This window comes from Pezoporus wallicus, unplaced genomic scaffold, assembly GCF_028554395.1.
Source record: "Pezoporus wallicus isolate ANWC-B61680 ecotype Strahan unplaced genomic scaffold, APGP_CSIRO_Pwel_v1 contig_8512, whole genome shotgun sequence".
Lineage (NCBI taxonomy): Eukaryota > Metazoa > Chordata > Aves > Psittaciformes > Psittacidae > Pezoporus > Pezoporus wallicus.
Window position 1 is genome coordinate 1515943 of NW_026635168.1, and position 23880 is coordinate 1539822.

The 23880-nt window shown below is 41.8% G+C and overlaps 1 protein-coding gene across 1 annotated transcript in view; it reads right to left on the reverse strand.

The window, feature by feature from the left end:
- Nucleotides 1-23880, reverse strand: part of POLR1A (RNA polymerase I subunit A) — a 35969-nt gene that overhangs the window by 10666 nt on the left and 1423 nt on the right. Inside the window, exons 2-27 of the mRNA XM_057410135.1 lie at nucleotides 23323-23527; nucleotides 21014-21163; nucleotides 20800-20907; nucleotides 19798-19883; nucleotides 19593-19702; nucleotides 18137-18223; nucleotides 17149-17251; nucleotides 16297-16459; nucleotides 14963-15136; nucleotides 14601-14723; nucleotides 13572-13799; nucleotides 12012-12266; nucleotides 11478-11669; nucleotides 10674-10817; nucleotides 10051-10234; nucleotides 8598-8680; nucleotides 8319-8477; nucleotides 7894-7992; nucleotides 6857-7009; nucleotides 6582-6664; nucleotides 5796-5961; nucleotides 4796-5017; nucleotides 2981-3195; nucleotides 2190-2357; nucleotides 1137-1272; nucleotides 329-486 (exon numbers count right to left, since the gene is read on the reverse strand). Of these exons, the coding sequence (XP_057266118.1) occupies nucleotides 329-486; nucleotides 1137-1272; nucleotides 2190-2357; nucleotides 2981-3195; nucleotides 4796-5017; nucleotides 5796-5961; nucleotides 6582-6664; nucleotides 6857-7009; nucleotides 7894-7992; nucleotides 8319-8477; nucleotides 8598-8680; nucleotides 10051-10234; nucleotides 10674-10817; nucleotides 11478-11669; nucleotides 12012-12266; nucleotides 13572-13799; nucleotides 14601-14723; nucleotides 14963-15136; nucleotides 16297-16459; nucleotides 17149-17251; nucleotides 18137-18223; nucleotides 19593-19702; nucleotides 19798-19883; nucleotides 20800-20907; nucleotides 21014-21163; nucleotides 23323-23527 (3954 nt within the window). The remainder of the gene's footprint in view (nucleotides 1-328; nucleotides 487-1136; nucleotides 1273-2189; nucleotides 2358-2980; nucleotides 3196-4795; nucleotides 5018-5795; nucleotides 5962-6581; nucleotides 6665-6856; nucleotides 7010-7893; nucleotides 7993-8318; nucleotides 8478-8597; nucleotides 8681-10050; nucleotides 10235-10673; nucleotides 10818-11477; nucleotides 11670-12011; nucleotides 12267-13571; nucleotides 13800-14600; nucleotides 14724-14962; nucleotides 15137-16296; nucleotides 16460-17148; nucleotides 17252-18136; nucleotides 18224-19592; nucleotides 19703-19797; nucleotides 19884-20799; nucleotides 20908-21013; nucleotides 21164-23322; nucleotides 23528-23880) is intronic.

Consider the following 23880-nt stretch of genomic DNA (forward strand, 5'->3'; position numbering starts at 1 on the left):
TGAGAGCACTGAGGGACACTTAAAGAATTCAGACATTTTTTGCTGGTAATGTTTAAGCATCCAAAAGCAAATAAGATGATGCTTAAATGGCTCTTCTCAGATATGTGAACGACCTGCCTTGATACAATTCTGTACTGTCACCACCCCACAGATCCAGTTTCTATTCAAGACATAAAAAGCAGCTGTGTAGATGTTTCTATAAGCACATCTGCAGGAAACTGTTGCTCTGAAAGCCATAGTAACAGCAATAAACACCACACAGTGATGCTTAATGCACATGGAAAGACAAAAGAAGAGCAAGTATTCAAGTATCTAAAAGCAAACTCACCTTGTTTCCATGAAGTGCAAGATATCTCTGGGCTTCACACACTTCTCCTCTTGGTAATATTCATAGGGCAAGAAATGGAACTTGATTTTGTAGAGGCGATGTTTGTCCTGCTTGCACTTCACATGCAGGGATTCCTCTATCTCAACTTTCTGCAAGACCTGCAGAAGTTCCAAGCAGGAATGTTACTCCTTCAATAAAGATGCTTCATTTACTTCTTTCAATTCCAATGCTTTCCCCAAGGAGACCAGAATTACCCAAGGCTAATAGGCAAACTTTCCTAGAGGCTTTGTGGCAGCTCCTGGGCAAAAGGACTTTTTCACTTCCCTGTTGCACTCTTTTTGGCTTAAACTCCTCCCAACAAACAGAAAGGTCTCTGCTATGCCAGTTGCAGCGACATTAGCTCGTCTCAAAGACAAAACTCCTCCAATGCAGGAGACTGACAAAAAGAAGCTTGAGAAAAAGCCAAACAAGGTTATGGCAGCAAACATAAACCCTCCCTGCCATTATACTACTGCCATATGTGAACAATTACCCTTCCTTTACAGTCTATAGATTTTTGTAGCATGTGACAATGCCCTATAGGTTTAAACTGAATTTACACAGTAACTGCAATTCTTTTCAATAGCCCGCTTCCTAACAGGTATCACTGGTTCAGTATGCAGGAGGTGAAAAGAAAGGACCCTCTCATCTTGCACTCACAGATAAGCCTTCAAAATAGGAAACTGCTACAAGGCCAGACTAACTGATGAGCTTAAACAGGACATTCTGGTTTACTGCTCTCCAAGGACACTCTGAAGAGGAGGCTCACCTCAGCTAAGCACACCCTTGTGAGCTGTTTCTTCAGCCGTTTCACTTTCTTGAGAGCTTTTTTGGTACTCAACACAGGAACACTCATCGTTGGTGTTTTAATATTTGCACTGGCCACCATCAGTATTTCCCGCAACCTTTAAATAAAGAATGATCTTTCCAGTGAAATGATAAAAGCCCTCTGCAATCACATAAATACCTGGTTCACTTAATTAGGCAGCATGCAGCAACTGCCAGTTATATCAGAGCCATATGCATCAAGAGCTGTGGTCACCATTGAGCTGCTCCTTTTCACTTTCTTGGTTCCTCTTCGGGGCAGCACAAAAGCAGCTCTGCTGCCTCAATCACATTATCATCCAGTTCCAGGAAGAGAACAGAAATGATACTAAAATGTTCCCAGAACAGAAGATCAAAAGAAGCCTTTTTCCTACTGATGCATAGGGCATGCTTCCTCATGCTTCCTCCCATTCCCTTCTCTAAGGTAAAGCAACTATCACCCATCTAAGACATCACACATGTAACCACAAAGCTGGGGTGAGCACCCATGTTATTCAGAACAAGCAGATGACTGGCTGTTAAACATGTGTGTGCTGATAGACACTGTCACCAAACAGAAGAGCCAGGGAAAACCTGGCTGCTATAAAACAGGTCTCTTCCTCCATAGGTGATAATACTAAACATACCTGATCTCATAGGTGAAGTTTGGTGTGTGAAAGAAATAGGTTTAATAGTAGGGGAAGAAGAGGTCCAACCCACAAAGCACAATTTCTTTAGGCTTATACTGTATTGACTAAAATACAGCAATGAATAAGCCATTTGTTATACATCAGATAAGAGTCAGGGGCCTTCACAGGGATTTTTTATCTGGAAAATGAACCAAACCAACTGTCAAATTGCAAGACTTTAAAACAGTTGTGACCAGGCACAATTTACAATTCAACTGAAGAATTATCTGCCCTCAGGATTACATATACACCTCCGAGTGACATTAAGCATTATTATTACCTAAGTGCCAAAAATGGCAAAGGACCCACTGAGAACACAGTTTTCTCACCTTGGAATACCCAATGTGACATTCATTTCACCCCTGCCAGCAAAGTGGAAGGTGTTGAGAGTCATCTGTGTGGAAGGTTCCCCAATACTCTGAGCTGCAAGGAGACCCACAGCTTCTCCTGGGTCACAGAGAGATCGCTGCCACTTTAAATACAACAAATCCTTCAATCTGAAGACAGGAAATGAGAGGTTTAGCTCGTTGAGAGCTCAGTGTAGCTCAATGTACAAAACAAAGAACATTGCTCAGGTCAATAAATTTACCTCTTTCAGACAACTTCTCCTGGAATTTTACGGATAAATACACTCAAGAAGCTGTAAAACTGTCAATCCCAGTCTGATCTGACAGAGCCCATCAATACAGAACTGGGGCCTTGGCTTCTGATTCCGATTCCCAGAATGTCAAGAGAGTCCATGTGCTCACACTTTCTCATGTTAACTACTCTGCTAACTCCAAAGTGTGGCAAAAGCATGTTTTGGATTTTAAGTATTACAGTAAAGTATTAGTTTTTATGTAGGGGGACAATACATCACTGTTATTTCATAAAGCCTTTGCCCGAACCCTTAGCAGCATGGAAAATAAAGGTTTGGAAGAAAGAAATGAGCAGGGCCTCTCCACTGCACACTAAGCTCACCTGGCTTTCAGGAACCATTCTGAAACCCACTACTTTGTTTCACAAGGTCACAATAAAAGGAAGAGTTGAGAAAGACTTTTCATCTTTAGCAAATTCAGTTAAAAATAGGTATTGTGGTTCTTGGCTCAGTGCAAATAAGTAAAGACACAGAAATTAGTACCTATCAGAAGAAATTACTGGGTCCACGTAACTTTGTCTGTTCTCAGATTCCCATTTGTTGATATAATCTTCAACTCCATGTTCAAAAGCTTCTGAAACAGATGCAAAGTAAGTATCTGGACGCCAAACACCAAGGCTTGGGTCAGGGCACTTATCTGTCTTCTTCATATACTTCCTTCGTTTCTTCTCATCTAGTTCATACCACATCTTCAGTAACTGAAAGGGTGAAGCAGACTGGTTTATCCACAGTAAGACCAAACCCAGCAGCAATCAAGCAATAGCAAAGGAGAAGATTACCTGTCTGAAACTTAAGGGTGTAACACAGCAATCAACTCAACTACAAATATGGTTTTCTTTATTTTCTGGTACTTAACACTTTTGATCCTAAATGACTTCAAGAGTCTTTATAAACAGTCTAACCATACTAGTGAAATACAGCCCTCTAAGAATGATTTTAACATGGAAGTGAACTCCCTCAACATACTTAAACCTTTATTTCTAACTGACTATCACCAGTAGCCTAAAGCTGGCATGACAAAGGAGCTTCTCTGATTTTCAGTTCATACAACCACAGAATGGTTTAGTTTGGAAGGGACCTTAAAGCTCATCCAGTTCCAACTCTCTGCCATGCGCAGGGACATCTTCTACGAGACCAGGTTGCTCCAAGCCCCATCCAACCCCAACAGTCCAGCAGAGACTATTATCTAACATAGCCTCCATCTTTCACACTGACCAGTTTTATTTCTGTTCTTCAGTCTTTAAGTAATGTTTCAAACATTGCATTTAATAAAGGAAAAAGTTAATACCTACTTAAAAGGGAAAATCAATACAGAAAATGAGCTAAACCTATCGCTTATATGCCTTGCTTCTTAATGATGGAAGAACTGGCTTGTGACATGAAAGTCTGTCCACTGAGCTTTAGAATATATTAAGACAGAAGGTAGCCCAAACAAGTGGTGAATGCTCCATCCCTGGCAGTGGTCAAGGCCAGGTTGGACAGAGCATTGGGCGATATGGTCTGGAATGAAGTGTCCCTTCCCATGGCAGGGGGTTGGAACTAGATGATTTTAAGGTCCTTTCCAACCCAAACCATTCCCTGATTCTGTGTATCTATATCTACCCATCTACTGAAAGACAAAACAAACAACGAACAACCAGTAATGAATCACCAAGCTAAATTGTTCTGAATGTTATCAGAAGTACCAACAGCAACACAAATTCAGCATAGCTAGATAAATGAACTGGTGATTAGGCAGAGCATTTGCAGACATGCTCACAGAGTTATGTATCTCAACACCTTCAATGTGGAGTTTCATGCTGTCTATGTTCTACCTGGGTAAATTCCTTGTAAAAGCGAGGCCATGAAGCAGAACCTGTTTTCATTCTAGGTTCATACATATAGAAGCCAGAACATATGGATTAGTGCCCTCATGTCCAAGAGACTTAAGCAAGAGTACTTTTTTGACACCCTAGGCAGCTTGGATTTGATCTTTGTACTTAAAACAGGCTCTCATCCAGCTAGCAGGTGTGTGTCCATCTAAGAGATATAATTCTGTGTCCATGAGAACTCAAACAACACACCACTAAACAAACAAAAACAATCACCAGAAACCACCCACATCCATGGGCTGGTTTTAATTCTGTTTTTGGCCTCTGTCCTCGCACTGGTACCCAGAGACTTCAACAAATGAATCTCAGCTTCATCACCCACAGAACTGACACAGGACTCCTTCAGAAGACAGCTTGTATAGTTAGACCATGAAACACTCTGCAACTTGTTTAAAGAGCTTGGTGAATTCAACTGCTTCTGTGTTACCTGTAAAGTAGCAGCATCTCTTCCATTTTTGATTTCACCCCCTGGAATGTGTGCTTTTACACTTGCCATTTTCTTTTGGGAAAACATCAGAAAACCTCCTTCTCTTTGCACTGAGTTTTGGTGCTTGGCTTGCCACTTTTTGATGGCTTTGAACTGCTGGCTAGCTTGGTGAGACTCCATCCTTGATAAAGCTTCATCCAGATGCTTTGTCTTCTGGATTACCTGTAAGAAAGTTATTTATATGATTATATGAAAGACAAACAGCATTCAGAGTGAATACTACAGAAAACAGCTTTGTATTGTCATTATTCTTCTCCCTATGCTCGTTGTAGCCGAAAAGGCAAAGCAAACTGAAAAGGTCATCTGCTGCCACTCAGTATGTTCAGCTGCTGCAAAGCAACTTTCAAAACTGATTTTCAACCAGGGGAAAAAATTATGTGATAATTGTTATTCTTTAATAAGCAGTGATGCTACTGGTAAAAGGAAGTTACTCAAACCTGACAGACTGAAGAGTAAAGTCAAAGAATCACAGAATGGTTTAGGTTGGAAAGGACCTTAAGATCACCCAGTTCCAACACTCTGCCATAAGCAGGGGGGACTCACACTAGACCATATCACCCAAGGCTCTGTCCAGCCTAGCCTTGCACACTCCCAGGGATGGAGCATTAACCACTTCTTTGGGTAACCTGTTCCAGTGCCTCACCACCCTCACAGTAAAGAACTTCTTCCTTACGTCTACCTAAGTCATGTGTGTTGAATCCAAGTGCAGAGTTAGAACAAGGAAAGGGCTTGGTTCTCTGCTGAAACTGGACTGCTTAAATCATGCCACAGACTTCACATTCACTTTCATATTCTGGATACAATGGCAAATAAAAACATAGGTTAGTCTGAGAGTGACAGAGAAACAACTATGCCGTGGGATCCCTAACAGCTATGCCAGATGTTAACTGTGAATTTCAGTCTTCCCCTTCACCCCGTAAGCATACTTCAGATGTTCTACCTCATAGTTTTCTGCAATGAAAGGAAACTGCTCAGGTTGCAAGAACTGAGTTTTAGGGATATCAAGCCCATCTTCTCCATACAGGAACTGCACCACACTGCCATCACTATCTCGTACAGTCAGGTCATACTGAACAACCAGTCCTTCCAAATGCTTTATGATACACCTGTCCCGGAGGAAAACAGAAAAGAACACTACAAATTTGAACCCTGTTAAGAGGATACAAAGCAACAAGGATGATATAATTCCAACATGAAAAATACTGTTTTCATTAAGATATTAAGCACACTGATGAGGAATTCTGGAAGCCAAAAATCACATAGACACGACACACAAGTGAGATGTGCAATGATACTGCACAGCTTTCTGCATGTTGCTTCCTGCAGTTTTCTTGGATGAAGTGCCTTAAAATGCAACAGCAAATTACTATCTCTGCTGTCACTCCTGAACAGTTGGCTGAAAGAAAGAGGCATCCCTCCTTTAGAATCCCCCACTACCCTCTGAAACAAGTAGAACTTTCCATCTTCTTGTGGCCAAGACAAAGTAGAGTTGCCTGGAATTTGTACATTTCTACTTGTACCAGGAAAAAAGTTTCTCCAAAAGGAATAGTTGTTGCTGCTATGTTCCAAAGGTAAGTTAGAGATGATGAAGTTCCCCTTGATCTAGTCCTCTAGCAAGTAAGCCCATCCTGGGTTCAGCATTAAGCCACTTTCTAAGTTCAATAAAATCCCTATCAACCAAACAACAGGACCTTTTAAAGGCTCAAATCCCAAAGCAACCTCTTACCTTTGTAGGTACCCAGAGCGGCTGGTTTTGACAGCTGTATCCACAAGCCCTTCCCTGCCAGCCATGCAGTGAAAGAAGAATTCCTAAATAGAAGCACAGTCCCATCAGCATCCTGCTCAGAAGCACACCAAGACTGGCAATTTATGCTCTTTCTCAAACACTACATATGAAAGTAGGGTGAACAAACTCAACTGATCTCTAATTGCAGACACTCTCTATTAAAATACCAAGATTTAAGTAACTTTCAGTATAAGCAGCAGCAGTATTGAACTTACAGAAGGTTTGATGCCAGTGAGAAACCTGCCAGTCACAAATCCTCCTGAGCTAGGGGAAAAATCATAAGGCTGGAAACATGGCAGGGATTTGCCAGATGCCATCAGTGGGGGTCTTCGACCTTCCAGCTCAATCTGGCCCAGCAAGCAAGAGATCTGAATGTAGAAAGATAAAAAGGAAACATCACTTTTCCATCCAGCTTTTTGCTCACTGAAGTTCACCAACTGCTCTTGAAAAACACAGTAAAAAGCATTAAAATGTTCCCTAAATATTCTTTAACTAAATGTTGACATGTTCATTCAATGTTCTTGCTACTACTAGGCAGAAAAGACACGTAGATCTCACCCAGTGGTTTTAAGTTATGTCAACTCCTTGACTCATCCTCAGTATTTCCATTCTCGTTCTGTATGTTCATTTGAATACAAAGAGATGTGAAACTGAAAATAACAGATGTTTTTTAGGTCCCTACATTCCCCTCACCACATCTCAGCAGCAGTGTACTAAGAACAGAAAAACCCAAAACAAAACCCTCTCTTAAGCTTTGGTCATTCTCTCTCAGAGGCAGGATCTTTAGATGGCCTTTTTATAGGGTGTTTCTTGCTTGGGGTCTGTGTTGCAGAAAGCAAAAAGAAAAAGCATCCTTGCCATTTCTAACAAAATCAAAGCAAGATTTAGTTCCTATTCAGTAGTGGGAGAAGGAAACAGAAGAGTCAGTTTCCAACAGAGGTCAGGAAAAGTTCTTTCTCCTGTAGTAGGTTTCTTTGTACAATCCACAGCATTTCTTCTAAAAGGAAGGTCTGCTGTTGCTATAAAACCCAATGTACTGAGAACTACCTTCAAAACACTAACTCTCCTCCATCACCCACTGAAGTCTTTATTACATTCTTGTAATGTTTTTCCATGCCAAAAGCCTGTATTCCCAAAGCCCGGAATAAAAAAATCTCCTTTGGTATGAAGTTATCCACATAAGAGCTTCTCAACAGCTTATATTCTAGGACAAACCACATCAACAAATACAGCTGCTAAGTGCTATCATTACCTGCATTGTATTTACAGTGGATCCTTTGGCTCCTGACTGTACCATCAACTGCAAATTGTTCTCTGGAAAGCTCCTGTGGAGACCAAGGGGCATACAAACCTAAAGAGTTGTGGTGGAGTGAAGGGAACAAAACCAAACCATTACTAATAAAATAAGAAATCAAAGCAATTCCTGTTGAAGGCTTTAAAAAAGTGAAACAATAAATAATCACAACCATTCCTATTGATAAGTTTAAAAGTATCTTGAATATTAAACCCTCTTCTCATTCAGGGAAGAAAAGGTGGAGATGGTGAGGCAGTATGTGAAGCCTTGTGCTGAGGACAGATGGAAAGCTTCAGCCTCCATAAGGGTAAGGCACCCCTCATAGACATTACATTAGCTCAGTAAGCCTCCAAACAAGTGTACACAGATGCCTTGATGCCAACCTTGTTAACTTCATTGTTGTAATTGTTTACTTCCTCCTTGAATTTCAGATCAACCATGTTAAAATCCCTCTGGTCTTTGCAGAGATGGGCATCCTGCCACTTCCCTTGAATCTCCTCACTTGATGCTGTTTCTGGCAAATTAAGAGCAGCTCGAACAGCCTGAGAGTAAAAAATGGAGGGGGAGGGTGGGGAGTTAGGTGCTAAGCAGGAGTGATTAAATAGGGCAGGACTTCAAACAGTTTTAATTATAGAGGGAAAGAAACTGTGCAAGACACTAACTTCAATGCCACGCCGGCTTGACTTCTCAATGATTTTGTGTCTTTTGTGGTCTGCTTCAGGTTTAACCAAAATATCTTCAATCCCTGTTAAGGAAGACAGAAAAAGCAGATAATGATGTAAGCTGAAAAAGAATTGAGGGAGGAACAACACTTGGTGGATCTGGAAAGCAAAGAGCTGGAAAAGAAAGTCACAAGTGAAGATATAGTAATTGTTAAACTGCAGTTTGAGAAGGGAAACAAAAATTGGTGGCTTTTTGAGGGAGAAGGCATAGGCTATCAAAACCCCATGCAACATCAACTAAGCTTAGCATTAAAGGTGCAAAATCAACTCCCTAACTTAAGAAGTCTTAACTTTAACAGCATCTATAAAATCTTCATCAGTGCACTTGCACAAATGTGTTCCAGGCAAAACTCATCAAACTGGTGTTCCTCTTCCGTCCACTTCAAGCTTCCCATTAGATGTCATTTCCTAGCTTTTTTCAAAGGGTAAACTAAAAATACAGGCCTTTGCGATGACAAGACCAGGAGCACAACAGTTTAGAACAAATGAAAGGATGGAAGCCTGACTGCTGTAAGCTATTTGTAAGGAAGGAGTCTTGCAAAAGTCACTAAGATGGTCACTAAAACGGCTGGAGCATGCACTGGATGAGGCTGAAAGATGTGTTTGCCCTTTAAAGATATGAGGAAATAAAACTTTCTTCAACAGGAAAAGAAATGTTGACAATGTACACCATCAAATGCTGGCACAGGGATGCAGGGAGGTGGTACAGTCACTATCCCTGGAGATATTCACAATTTGAGTGGACACAGCCCTGCACAAGCTCCTCTGGCAGCACTTGCTTTGCACAGGGAGCTGTGTTAGATCACCTCCAGGGGTTCCTCCCAGGTTAAGTGTACAGCAGTTGCAGGAGGACAAGTGGGACACACTACTAGTGAGCTACACACATCTTTGCAAGGCAAAGGAGTATATGGTCCTGTCACATGCTCCTCTATCTTCACTCTTTCTGTCCACCCCTGCTCTCCTTTTCCCATTACAACCTTGTCTCTTGTACTTCATCTCCTTCTGCTGAACCTTATTTATCTCATCCCAAAGTCTTATTTTGCTCAGTCTCAAATCATCTTCAGCAAATCCCACACTCCTGCTCCAGTCCCACCTCTCTCTTCCTGATGTTTTAGCTACCTAGTGATCCCAGGCTCACTCCTAAGCAGTTTTTGCACCCTGGCTCTCAAGACATATTTTATGTGCCTTACAGTCCATTAATCACCTTCTTCATTTCAGATGATCTCCTTTCCTTTCCCTCTGCTAACAGCAGTCTGTTGGTTCCTCACTACTGCTGTCTACCAGCTGACTATGTCTGAGTAAGTGATCACAACTCTAAATGATCAAAAGCCAGTTGTGTATGTCAGGAGGTGCTGCACTACAGCACTGCTGAATTAGTCCTTGTGTTACTCACCCATTGTAAATCCCCTGTACAGCTGCAGATAAGCAGTAAAGAGGCGTCCTAGGCACGTTAGCACTTTCCCACTAGTTTCACCCCCATAGATTTCATAGCAACAGTGGACCAGGCCATAGGCAGAGCTGCCAAAGTGAGCTTTGTCCAAGACTCCACACAGTAATTCCCCTTTTCTGATAATAACCTGAAAAATAAACCACAGCTATTCAGGAAAACAGGAATTTTGATCTTATTGTGATATCTACATTTTTTTTCTGTGTAATCTACATTAACATAGGTTTAAGATGAAGAAGCCCACATCCTGGAGAACAGTTAAATATGGTCAGATTATCTGTACTTCCAGAACTGATAGCAGAAATAAGACTTCTAACACCACCTGCATTTTTCCTCCTGTAAAGTCAAACAACGAAGACACATGGGTCTAACAAACCCAGAGGGAATCTGTATCAGTCAGGATCAAAACCGTTTGTCCTGACGATCCACACCTATCCTCTAACTACCACCTTCTGGCAGGAACTGTTGCTGAACATCTGCTTTTAACCTTCCTCCGTTCCCATTCCTCCATTGTACATACAATTTTATCACAGTACAGCCCAAGCTCCAGAGTTGCTGCCCCAGCATACCTGAGACTCACACATGGAATCAAGATTCAGACATGTGTCTGCAGGTCCCTTTACCCAGGCTCTTCCACCAATCTTGGCTTTCCCAGTCAGATTCAGTGGGACGTGGTTTTCTGGGATGATGTTTATTAACAGTGTAGAAACAACCTATAAAGAAGCAGGAAGAGTAGCAGGAACTATTTATTTCCTATATTCCCTTCTCCATGTAAAGAATTTGACATAGAAATGTCCCATACATATCTTCCCCATTGACAGCAAAGCTTTGAAAGCTTGGAATCTGAATTTATAGGGCAGGAATATCCTCTTCCTACTCTAATGTTTGAAAGATCAATGAGCTGTGACATAATTATTCAGAAATGTAATACCTGGATTGAATGTTAAACTCTCCTTAATAGTAGAAAATGGAGTACTCACTTCCCAGATATTACATCAACATAATGATGATCTCAACCAAAAAGTCAAATGCCAGAATATTCACCTACAGCCTTTAAGTTCAGAGATTTAAATGCATTGATTGGCATAACCTAGTTTACTCTGACCAACAAATTCCTTCTCTGCTTCCATGCCTGTAAACAGCAGCATTATGCTTTTACCTGCAACACTGCAGGGCAAAAGTTAAAGTACTATTCAAATTCATCTTTAACTGAAAGATGACTTTCATGGCACAATAACACATAACAAGATCTATATGGTGTTGATTAGACAATGAGATCTAGCTTTTCACCCTCAGCAGCACTGGTTTTAACATTAGCATTCTGCTTCCTTTGAAACCAGAAGCATTCTTTAACCCAATACATGATGAACTACCTGCTTTCCTGTCCATAACTGCTGGGGTTTCATAATGGCAGGAGGAAGCACTTTAATTCTCCCTTTTTTGTCTGTTAATCCTCGGTAAACAAGCTCCATGTATTGCTCTCTGGTGAAGAAGCAGCCCCGGATTGTCATGCTGACTCCAGAAATCATGTGATCCTGGATCAAGCCAGGAAGTGGCTTCCCATCCTAAAGAGGTTACAAAGAAAAAGGATTGGAGGGGATAAGTCATGTGCTAGCAGCTCCCAGAATGATCCCAGCTGGATAAAAGCACTGAAGCTATTTGCAAAGAACTCTTCATCAGAGCACAGCTCTCTACTAAATCTCTTCTGGACATTGAAATAAAAGGAATGAGGTTGTTTGGATGTGCTGGGCCTTCGCTAGACAAAGAGAACCACAAGTGGAGACATAACAGAAACCTGGAATAAATTTCAAACCCAGAAATCTCATTATCATTAGACAAAGCCAATCAAGCAAACAAACATCAAAGTAATTCCAGTAGGAATAGATTTACCTGCCAGTACTCCTTACCTTTGGGACCAGATACTGCTCATCAGTAAAGGCTAAGGTGTAAGCTTCTGCTCTTCCCAGCTCACTCTGTGGGAAATGGGCATTCATTTCATCCCCATCAAAATCAGCATTGTAAGCCTTGCAGTTGGCATAGTGAAGCCTCAGCACTTTCTCTCCCGGCAGGATTCGGGCCCGGTGAGCCTGGATGGAAGGTCTGTGGAGAGTGGGCTGGCGGTTCAGTAAAAGGACATCTCCATTTTTAATATGTCGACATACCTGCAAGGGAATTTTGGTTGCTGCCTACAGGGCATTTCCATGCATGCCTCTGGAAAGACAGCACCCTTAAGTATACACGCACACTAACCATTTTCTCTTAGTGTTAAGATTCTGCCTTGTAAGAGAATCAAGGCCACTCGCCCCTGAACACCCTCTGCCCTCCACCAAACCACACTCTAAGGCTGCACATCCTCCACAGACCACAGTGATCAAACCAAGTTAACAAAGCTTGCAAACCACACTCTACCCATCTCTCCTCTCCCTTGGCATTACAGGGATCACAGACTGAAAGAAAATGATGTCATTTGTAAATGAGAAAATAAGCTATTTAACCAAAGCACACTGGGCTTGATAATACCTGTCACCATACACCTAGCAATGGATAACCTAGAGTAAGGTAATACTATGACCCAGTAGCTGAAGCAGAGGCCAGGGATCTCCAACTTAAAATTTCAGGTTTGAATACAACACAGTATATTCTTATCTAGAACAGAGACTCTCAAAAGAGTCAACAGGAGCATGATAAGCTGTTTGTACAGTCTAAATACTGTTGGGCTTATCCCTGTGACAGGTTCCGAGAGAACTGGCATCACAGAAACACTCAGTCTTAAATATTACATCTCTACCACATCTCTAGAGACAGGGGTATACATAACAAACACTGCCAAGACTATTCCAATACCTATTCCTTCCAGTACTTAAAGGGGGTCTACAAAAGAACTGGAGAGGGCCTTTTTACAACAGCATATACTGACAGGACATGGGGAAATGGCTTGAAACTGAAAAAGGGGAGATTTAGATTAGATACTGGGAAGAAATTTTTTACTGTGAGGGTGGTGAGGCCCTGGCACAGGTTGCCCAGAGAAGCTGTGGCTGCCCCATCACCACCCTCAAAGTAAAGAATTTCTTTCTTATATCTAACCTGAATCTCCCTGTTCAAGTCTTAACCCATCACCCCTTGTCCTGTCGCTACAGTCCCTGATGAAGAGTTCCTCTCCAGCATCCTTCAGATACTGGAAGGCTGTTCTGAGGTCACCACGCAGCTTCTCTTCTCCAGGCTGAACAGCCCCAATTTTCTCAGCTATCCATGTGATATTCAGGATAGAAAAATGGGTTTTAGCATTTAAAAAGTACCAACCTTTTTTCCTAACTTTCCTAACACCCCCAACTTTTCCTTGGCCACCTACGAAAGGCAAGATAACTCTGCCCTGGGGGTCTTTGTGAGCAGGCCCATTGGAACCACAAGCGAGGACAAAAGCTACCACAGATGTAGGAGGGCTCTGACAAGCCCTTTGCCATACTCACAATCTTCAGCCCTGACTGGGGAGCACCTGAAGAAGGAGTGAGGAGCTGCTTAGCTATGGCTTCCCTCTGGGTCAGGCTGTTCGCACTCAACACTGTACGAGATCCATCCTCATTAATGACCATGGAGGCCCCAGGGTGAACCTTTGGGCCATTTATGACAGCCTGCCGCAGCTCTTTGACATTCCAAGGAGTGACTGGCTGTGGATAAGTCAGTTTGGTAGCAAATACCTAGGGAGGAAGGAAAACAGGTGAGAAGTTGTTCAACTTTGGCTTAAAACAGTAGTAAGTCACCAATAAACCAGTGTCAAATGTTAACTCATACAATGTAAACACAGATTATTCTAAGCTCCTGGATGCATCTCCTCAATCTACTGTCATGCCAAATAAATACATTTCTGTTTGAAAATCCTCTACCATAAGAATAGAATTATGTCCTTTTCATGACTTTCTACTGCAGTAGAAAAGGAAAACTCAATTAGCAAGTAAAAAATGAAGGGATGATTTCAGATTCTACAGATGAACTGACAAATACAGGGAAAATGGTGCACTATCACCAGGTCCACTGTTTGCAGACATGAAAGCAGAAAAGATAATGTAATGCAAAACTCAAATTCAGGCTTGCTGTCATCTCTCTGTGGTTAAAAATCATTAAGGATGAATTAAGCTGGTGATCTTATTACGGCTTTTTCTTAAGGCTGCCATACCTGTCACAAGAGACTCTGTACAAAGACCACAGGAGACACAGGATCTACTTATAAAATCTGCACTAATTCATAATCCCAGGAAGCAAGTACAGCTTTTGCTTTTCTTGAATCCTCTTTCCCAAATGTGGTGTTCAGTATAATGGTAAGAATTTCCTGTTCTTCAATACTTCTTTATTAACACACAGCTATGACACACTGGGGAGCAAAGAGTCTAGAGGAATCAAAAAATCACTACATTTTCAGCTGCTTGCTATGTAGCTGAGTGTTACAGCATAGTTCAGTCCCCAGCTGCACCAAAAAGAAACACTCCTTTGTTGATTCTTACCATAGGAATGCCAATCTCATTGGTACCAATGTACATATCGGGGCAAATGACTGATCGAGCAGCAAAATCCACACGCTTTCCCATCATGTGCTTACGGAACAGTCCTTCCTTTTTCTCCAAGAGCTTTGAGAACAGAAGTTAATGGTTAAAACATGAAAGCACACAACATCTGCTGCATCACTGCAACATCTGTTACATCTCTGTAATATCTGCAGACAGACTCTCCAGATATTTGTAATGAGTACCATGAAAATGCCTATGTACTAACCACAGATATTCCACTTATTTCATATTCCACCAATTTCTCATTTTAACTCTGTGACACAGAGTCCAGAATCTCTAAGATTCTGCCTGCTACCCACCTGACGAATACCAGGGTATTTTTCTGTCATTAGTTTGTCCATATCACTATCAAATACAATGTTGACATGGCTCTGAAGACGAATCCAAGCGTTGTACAGCTTGTCTGCAATGCTCTGGCCTGGAATCATTGTCAGCACAGAACGGTCCAGAGGTTCATTATTCTCTTGTGTCTCCTACAGGAACAGAAATTAGAAACTTAGACTTGACAAAAAATGCCTTCTTTTTACTAGCTGAAATGATAATAATTATTTAGTTTACTAGGCTGAAGTTATATGTATTAAATAGCAAATGAAACACTGGCCACTATTTTGCACCTCATTCAAGATACTAAATAAATAAAAGAAAGCATTAACAATGTCAGCTTAACTTTCAAATGAATGCAACCAAGTGCCCCAGGCTGTCAAGCTTTTACAAACTGAGACAAGATCTCCAAAGACCACAGCTACATATACCAGTGGGATTTCAAAAGATGATTCCTAACCCATTATTTCCTGGTGACAGTCTTCTTTCCAAATCAGATGTTACTGGTTAGTAAGTGCATGCTACGAATCACTTTGCTACCAGAAAGTTCTATTCTTAGGTAACAATAATGTAAATCCAAGAGCTGTTATCACTCACATCACTTTGTTTTAATAGTCTAAAAAGTTGATATATCAGTCCCATATGAAACACATTAGACTGTCACGTTTGAGAACATGCCTCCACCTACTGGCTAAATGCTGAGTAACTAACAATGTTTTCAAACTGGTTTACATTCCAGATGCAAACTAAGTTCAGGGGAAACTAAGTGCAGTATAAAAGAACCTTCAATAGAACAACTGATGAACAAATAGGAAAAGAGGCATGGTTGTTTACTACTATATGACCACGTCAACTGGGAGGTAGCAAACAAGCTTTGTTACTGATTAATTTGTGAACTTCTTGGTTCTATTTAGACATAAACAGTCAAAAATAACCACGATCACAAATGACTCTACTAAGCATACAAGATAAAGTGGTTTCCCCCTCCCATCATTTTTTAGTGATGAGATGCCGGAAAAGTGTTATTGTGAGCTGTTTGTACTGTACGTATCTTATTCTCCTGTAACAGGAGCCCATTGTGTTTCATATACAGTAATCTAATACAAAATCCATGACTAAAGGAGTCTGCATAAAATGTTCTTCCCTTCGCACCAGGTGGGTGAGCAGAAAGAGACATGGGAGGGTTGAACCTATGTAGAACATCTCCAGCATTACACACTCCAACTGTTATGGGAACAGTTTAAATAGGAGCCTACCTGAGTTCAACCCACACATCCAAAAAGCAAAGACTAATATAACCATCAACTCTTACTGCTTGGATTTGTTCTTCCGTAAGTTTTATTGTCTGGCATTGCTCCTTTGCCATGAAAACCAAGAGCTTCCGTATTATTCTGGCATCTTTCATGACAGCCTGCAGGTTCACAGTCTGACCATTTGTGAACAGTCGGTCTCCAACGCGATTTACGGGACGGTACCTATAGGAGACCAAAATCACTTCAGAAGATTAAAGCCACAGAGAAGTAGCATGTTAAACCTCATTCACAGAATCATAGCATAGTTAGGGTTGGAAAGGACCTTAAGGTCAGCCAGTATCAATCCCACGGCAGGGACACCTCACACTAAACCATGTCACTCAAGGCTCTGTCCAGCCTGGCCTTGAACACTGCCAGGGATGGAGCATTTACCACTTCTTAGGGCAACCCATTCCAGTGCCTCAGCACCCTCACAGTAAAGAACTTCTTCCTTATATCTAACCTGTGCTTCCCCTGTTTAAGCCAAGTCTTCTATGCATGAAAAACAACCCCTATAAACTAACAGTGAGCATTTAAAAATGCATATATTCCATTGGGATAGTCATAAAAGAGGAATGATTCCTTACTAAGAAATTCCACCACTATTACACAGTTACAGTATTCTATAATGATTTCAAATATTAATACTAAAATACATTTTTTCATAATTAGTATTTTAGTCCTTTAACAAACTCATTTGAAGTTACTATGAAACTTATCATCATGCTGTGTTTTTAGTATTAAGTATTTAACACTCCACTAACACGTTAGCAGAGCAGTATCTGTAGTACAGGTGTTTGCACCTCCAACTCCTGCAAAAAGTATGTGCTAAACCCTGTGGTTTCTACAAAGGTTTAGGGGGGAAATTTTACCTTGAAGGTGGTACCACAAGTAGATCCAAAAAAAACATGTCTGGGCTGAACTCAGAACTCTCATTGGGATCCATCCCAGGGAAGAGATGCCGCAAAAAGAAGCCTAAAAAGATACAATAAGGAAAGGTAAACTCATTTTCACTGTTACTTGTTTGGGAATCCAAAAGCCCAGACTGGTACATGATACTGCTTTGTTTTTTCCTGGCAACTGCAGACAGATTCAGAGTACAGGGAACTCAGAAGAAGAGACCACTAAATCCATTCTCAGTCTTTAACCAGTGGTGATTCATAGAATCATGGAACGGTTTGGGTTGAAAGGGACCTTAAAGCTCATCCCGTTCCAACCCCTGCCACAGGCAGGGACACCTTCCACTAGAGCAGCTTGCTCCAAGCCCCTGTGTCCAACTGGCCTTAAACACTGCCAGGGATGAGGCAGCCACAGCTTCTCTGGGCACCCTGTGCCAGCACCTCAGCACTCTCACAGGGAAGAATTTATTCCTAATGCCTGTTCTCAATCTCCCCGCTGTGAGGTTAAAGCCATTCCCCCTTGTCCTACCACTACATGCCCCTGTCAGATGTCCCTCTCCAGGGACATCTTTCTTGTCTCCCGAGAGCCTTCTCTTCTCCAGGCTGAACAAGCCCAGCTCTCTCAGCCTGTCTCCATAGGAGAGGTGCTCCAGCCCTTGGAGAATCCTTACGCACTCCATATTATATTAGAGGCAGCACCATGTGAGCATCAAATTCTCTATAAACACAATTGTGATTTGTGGGGAGCCACAATCTGAGAATAGCTCATCAAACTATTCACTGAATCCAGCTCCCTACAGTCACTAGCCACCAATCCTTCTGCCACACCATCTATTTTGCAGCCAGGAGCACTTAAGGCAAAAGATAAAGACTTCATAAGGAGTTCACAAGGGAACATCTGCAGACTTTGTCCACTAAATAATATAGAAACCAATGTAACATTGCTCTTAACAACCATTACCTTCATTCTTCCACAGAGCCAGGATATATTCCTTGGCAGTCATGGGTGTCAGGTATCCCCTCTTCCCGAACTGGCTTTCATCAATAACTGAAAAGTAATAAAACGAATAATCAAAATAAATCTCTCTGGGAGGATGAAATGAACTAAAGAGCTCTTTCAGTATGGAAAAAATAAGCCACTTCTGTGACTAATGGATATCAGTGTAAGTAACTGAAACAAAGCTCAGCTTTAACATCTGAAGTGTATGCTTTATTTGATTAATGGTGAGATGGACCCCTTCTTTAAGTGATCTCATCCACTGACCAACATAGAAATCAAGTGTCAGCCTGCAGCTGGGGAACACAGAAGTGGGATTCAAGTATTACCAGTGAGATCAAGGTTCCCATGAAATACCCAACAGGATGAGACAACAGCATCACCAGCAAGCCATCTATATTATAAGTTAGAGTCTGGCTTAGCTGTATTTCAGGGAGGAAGGAAAACAAGTGGATTTGTGAGCAAAAAGCAAAAAGATCCTTTTTATTAAACAAGCTGGAGACATCAAGTCTCAGTTTCCACTCCTCCTGCAGGCCAGCAGAACCTTGTGTCCAGGGAAGCCAGAGCACACAACTTGACAAAGAGCAATTCTCCCATGACCTCAGATGAAGTTTTCTATTCTTGCTTTGGCTAAGGTCCATAAATCCAGATTTTTCCACCCTGAAACTTCAGTGCCCCATTCCTTCCCATAGAAAACCTTTCAATCCCTGAAACACGAAAGCAGCAATGGCAAAGTTAAAAGTACTCCCTCAAAGATTCAATCCAATGAGTGACCATGACACAGCCTATGCAGAATGTAGCTGTATAGTCCATCCCATTTCAGAATATGTAATACTTTGTGTAATTAACAAAGTGGTGTCACAGCCAGTGAGGACGGGCACAAGAAGGCAGGAGGGAGCAGAGACGGGACACTTGACGCAGACTAGCCAAAGGGGTATTCCATACCACAGCACGTCATGCCCAGTATATAAACTGGGGGGAGTTAGCTGGAAGGGATGGATCGCTGCTCAGGTTGGGCTGCGTATTGGTCAGCAGGTCATGAGCAGTTGTGCTGTGCACCCCTGCTGTTTGTTGAGGGTTTTTAGTTTTGTATCTCTTTTTTTGTTATTTCCCTTTCCATTCTCAGTAGTAGTAGTGTGAGCATTATATTGTGCTTTAATTACTAAGCTGTTCTTATCTCAACCCATGGATATTACCTTTATTCTGATTCTCCTCCCCATCACACTTTGGAGGGAGTGAGTGAGTGGCTCTGTGGTACCTAGCTGCCAGATGGGGTTAAACCATGACATAGGTACTCCTCTTCTGCTGAGCTTCCTGGTTTATGTCCATTTTTTATAAAGGAGTCACAAGTGCATAGCTAGGAATTTTAAATACAGGAAGGTAAGTGCAAATATGCTTGAGAAGAAGACAAACATTTTACCTGCTGGCTCATCTGTAATGCTTTCTTGTCCTGACTTACGGCGCACTGTAGAAGGGTAGACTACTGTCAGCTTGCTGTTGTGCTCTTTTCGCACTAGTGATCTCCTAGATCTTCAAGGAAAAACAAGAAAACCAGGGAAGGTGGACAAAAGTTAAAACAAATGTTCACAATAGTTAACTTTACTTCCTCATGCAGTTAAACTTACTTGCAGCTTGGGCATTTCTTTGAACCCATATGTACTTTCCAGAACTGTGCTACTAGTTTATTTCTACACTCACAAACATTTTTGACCTGATAAAGAAGAAGAAAAAAAACCAACTTTAAAATAATGAAATAATAAATGAAGACATCTGATATGAAAAATTCATTAAACATCACACAATTATGTTCATTATCCACACAAACATGATGTAGTATCAATGTACACAAGTCCTTGTAGTTATTTAATTCATGCCTTGATCCCTACTCTTCTTCCATCATCTTCCCATATTTGCTGGAAACATACACCCCTCAGCGCTCACCATCCTCCTTTTTCAATTTATTTCAGAAACAGACTTTATTTTTCAAGGCAGTACTGAATTTTTAAGCTTTTCTCTAAAGTGATTTAAGAAGGTAAAAGATAGAGAAAAATTACTTCTGTATAATTTACACAGTGCTTAAGGTTAGCTCTGAAACCAGTGATTAAGGAATTAAACTTGGCTTATGAACAAATATGCTCCAGGATGTTAGAACGTCAAATATCTTCTTCACTAATATTTTCCTTTAACTAACAATGTGCATTAAACTGCATTTAAATTGAAATAAAAAATCAATTACAAAACTTTCTTGAAATATCTCAGTGTGAGTAATCATGCAGATTTGGTGGATGCAACAGTGCTCCAAACAGCTGGAGCAACCCACAGAGAAGTACCAACATCTACAGGTAATGTACTGACAGCAGTTTCACATTATTCTTATATGAAATTTGCACCATCAAAACATTTCCCTACACAAAGCATACTTTCCAGAAACTAATAGTTAAACTAATAGGAAATCAAATCTTTTTAAGCTTAATTTCAGCCATTTCACTCCAAAAGTCCTCTAAGTATAACACAGTTCAGAACTCCACAACAAAATCTGGAGTCTACACAAAGACAGACTTTCTTGCACATCACTATTTTAGGACAACAGAACCCAAGATCTCAGGAAAGGCACTGACTGTACTTACATTTGAACATTGATCCTTTATTTGATAAGTCTGTAGTATTTCCTGGACGTGGTGATTTAACTCTTCTTCAATTTCTGAACCTGTTGCATCTGCGCATTGCTCTAAAAACTACAAGAAAGAGAATACTAAAAAATTAAAAGAAAAGAAATTGGGATAGCTCTACAGTTACAGGACTACCCCCTCAAAAAGGAATGGGGAATTACACAGTACTTGCCCTGTTCAGAATGACTTCAAGATCATGGACAGCATGAAGCAGCCCTTTCTCCAGAACCTTCAGCTGACTCAGCAGTAAGTGAACCACAGCTCGAGTACATGTCAGCATGTGACAATTTAAACAAGAACCTCGAATGAGGAAGTATAGTTTCTGGAAAGAAAAGGGGAAAAAAGTTATCCTGGTATATTTCCTAGCTTGTTTTAATTTAAAGAAGGTGCTGCTATAATTGAGAAACCAGACTCATTAAAGAACTGGACTGGGGAAAAGAAATAATTCTTACAACCACACAAATTCATATGCAAAACATGATCTGCAGACAAACTATCTGCAGGCTGTCTAAATAACAGATACAGGAAAAGCCTCTCATATCTATAGCAACTCTGGGATCAAAGCTGCTTTTACATAGCACTGTGATTACAGCATCTAATGGCTTATGCTTGTTCTATAAAGGACAATGTGGTACCCAAAACTCAACACTAGTGAAATGAAAGGTTCCAGTCACAAGTACAGTTCTGGTGTCCTCAACATAAAAAAGGACATGGAACTGTTGGAACAAGTCCAGAGGAGGCCACGAGGATGATCAGGGGACTGGAGCACCTCCCGTATGAAGACAGGCTGAGAAAGTTGGGGCTGTTCAGGCTGGAGAAGAGAAGGCTGCGTGGAAACCTCATAGCAGCCTTCCAGTATCTGAAGGGGGCCTATAGGGATGCTGGGGATGGACTCTTCGTTAGGGACTGTAGTGATAGGACAAGGGGTAACAGGTTAAAACTTAAACAGGGGAAGTTTAGATTGGATATAAGGAAGAAATTCTTTCCTGTGAGGGTGGTGAGGCACTGGAATGGGTTGCCCAGGGAGGTTGTGAATGCTCCATCCCTGGCAGTGTTCAAGGCCAGGTTGGACAGAGCCTTGGGTGACATGGTTTAGTGTGAGGTGTCCCTGCCCATGGCAGGGGGGTTGGAACTGGACAATCTTAAGGTCCTTTCCAACCCTAACTATTCTATGATTCTACTATCAGTGTCCCTCAAGATTCTTCATGCAATCATATTCTCCTCCAGCTCTGGGAGGAGATCATTGATTTTTATTATGCAGCATAGCTCTGCACACAACTGAAGGCTGGAATTACTCCTACATGATTTTATTCCTTGGTGAAAGGAAGTATTTTACTGCAAAGGTGGGACAAGACTAGAAGTGGGATGGAACTCATACTAACTTCAGTCTTCTGAAAGTGAGGGGTTAGTCTCAATTGGCAACCTATGCAGGAGCCAGCTACTGTGAACAAGGAGACCAGCCCCTCAGGAGGGAAATTCATCACAGCCCAGGTCCCTGTTACAGACCAGATGAACCTTCCTCTCCAAATAGCACCACTCCTCAGACTCCAGAAAGAGCTAAAAACTACAATCAGATTAGATTACAGAATCACAGAATGGTTTGGGTTGGAAGGGACCTTAAAGCTCACCCAGTTCCAACCTATCATGGACAGGGACACCTTCCACTAGAGCAGGTTGCTCCAAGCCCCTGTGTCCAACCTGCCCTTGAACACTGCCAGGGATGGGCAAGCCACAGCTTCTCTGGGCACCCTGTGCCAGTGCCTCAGCACCCTCCCAGGGAAGAGCTTCGGCCTAAGAGCTCATCTCAGTGTCCCCTCTGGCAGGTTAAAGCCATTCCCCTTGTCCTGTTCCTACAGGCCCTTGTCCAAATCCCCTCTCCAGGTTTCCTGGGGCCCCTTTAGGCACTGGAGCTGCTCTAACGTCTCCCCTTAAGGAGCTTTCTCTTCTCCAGGCTGAACCAGCCCAGCTCTTTCAACCTGTCTTTATAGGAGAGCTCCTCCAGCCCTGAGCATCTTCATGGCCCTTCAAAATAAGGCAAATACCACCCGCCAAGAAACGAGTCTGACCCGGAAGACCCTGTGTCCTTACGGGTAACTCCCAGTTACCCATGCCTGGGCATGACGTGCTGTGGTATGGAATACCTCTTTGGCTAGCTTGGGTCAGGTGTCCTGTCTCTGCTTCCTCCTAGCTTCCCCTCCTCCCTGGCAGAGCATGAGACTCACAAAGTCCTTGGTCAGGGCAAACATTACTTAGCAACAACTGAAAACATCGGTATTATCAGCACTGTTCCCAGGCTGAAAGTCAAAACACAGTGGTGCACCAGCTACCAAGAAGGAGAAAAACTGACTGCTACTGCTGAACCCAGGACACCTATCCTTACAGCCAAGAATCCTTTCATATTTACAAGATGACCCTTTGAAAAAACACCCGCATGAAGCACTTCAGTGAAATGTGCAGTCTGACCATCCCCAGCATACATACATCAAAAAACAGGGGGTTGTAGACAGTCAGGGGCAACTCTATATGGCCAAAGTGACCAGGGCAGTTGCTGAAGTTCTGCATGCAAGTTGCACACACTTCTCTGGAGTCTGGAGGTCCCAAAGCCAAGTCATAGAGCCCATTAACAGCTGGATTCCCGACACTGTCCAAGTACTGAGGATTTGTTATGGGTTTTACACTCAGCTTCCTGAAGTTGGGAGAAAAGAACAAAAATCAGTGGCAGCAATGTCACATGCACTTGAATGACACAATGAGCTTTGGCATTGTGTATCCATGTAATTTTTATTGATGAAAACATCTTTTTGAGGGCATTTTGCATACGCAGCCGGAATTTCTGTATATTGATTTCATCGTCTGAGCACAATCATTCATACCACACAAATACTTTTATACCTTTAGCCGTGCTTTAGAAGTGATTTTGTCTGTATGTCCTCTCAAGCAGTGATGCAGGTATAACAAAACACCTAGATGACGAGAGCTGCATGTCCTTGACTATACAGGTACAGACCCCACACCACCACTAAAGAAATGGTGACAGCT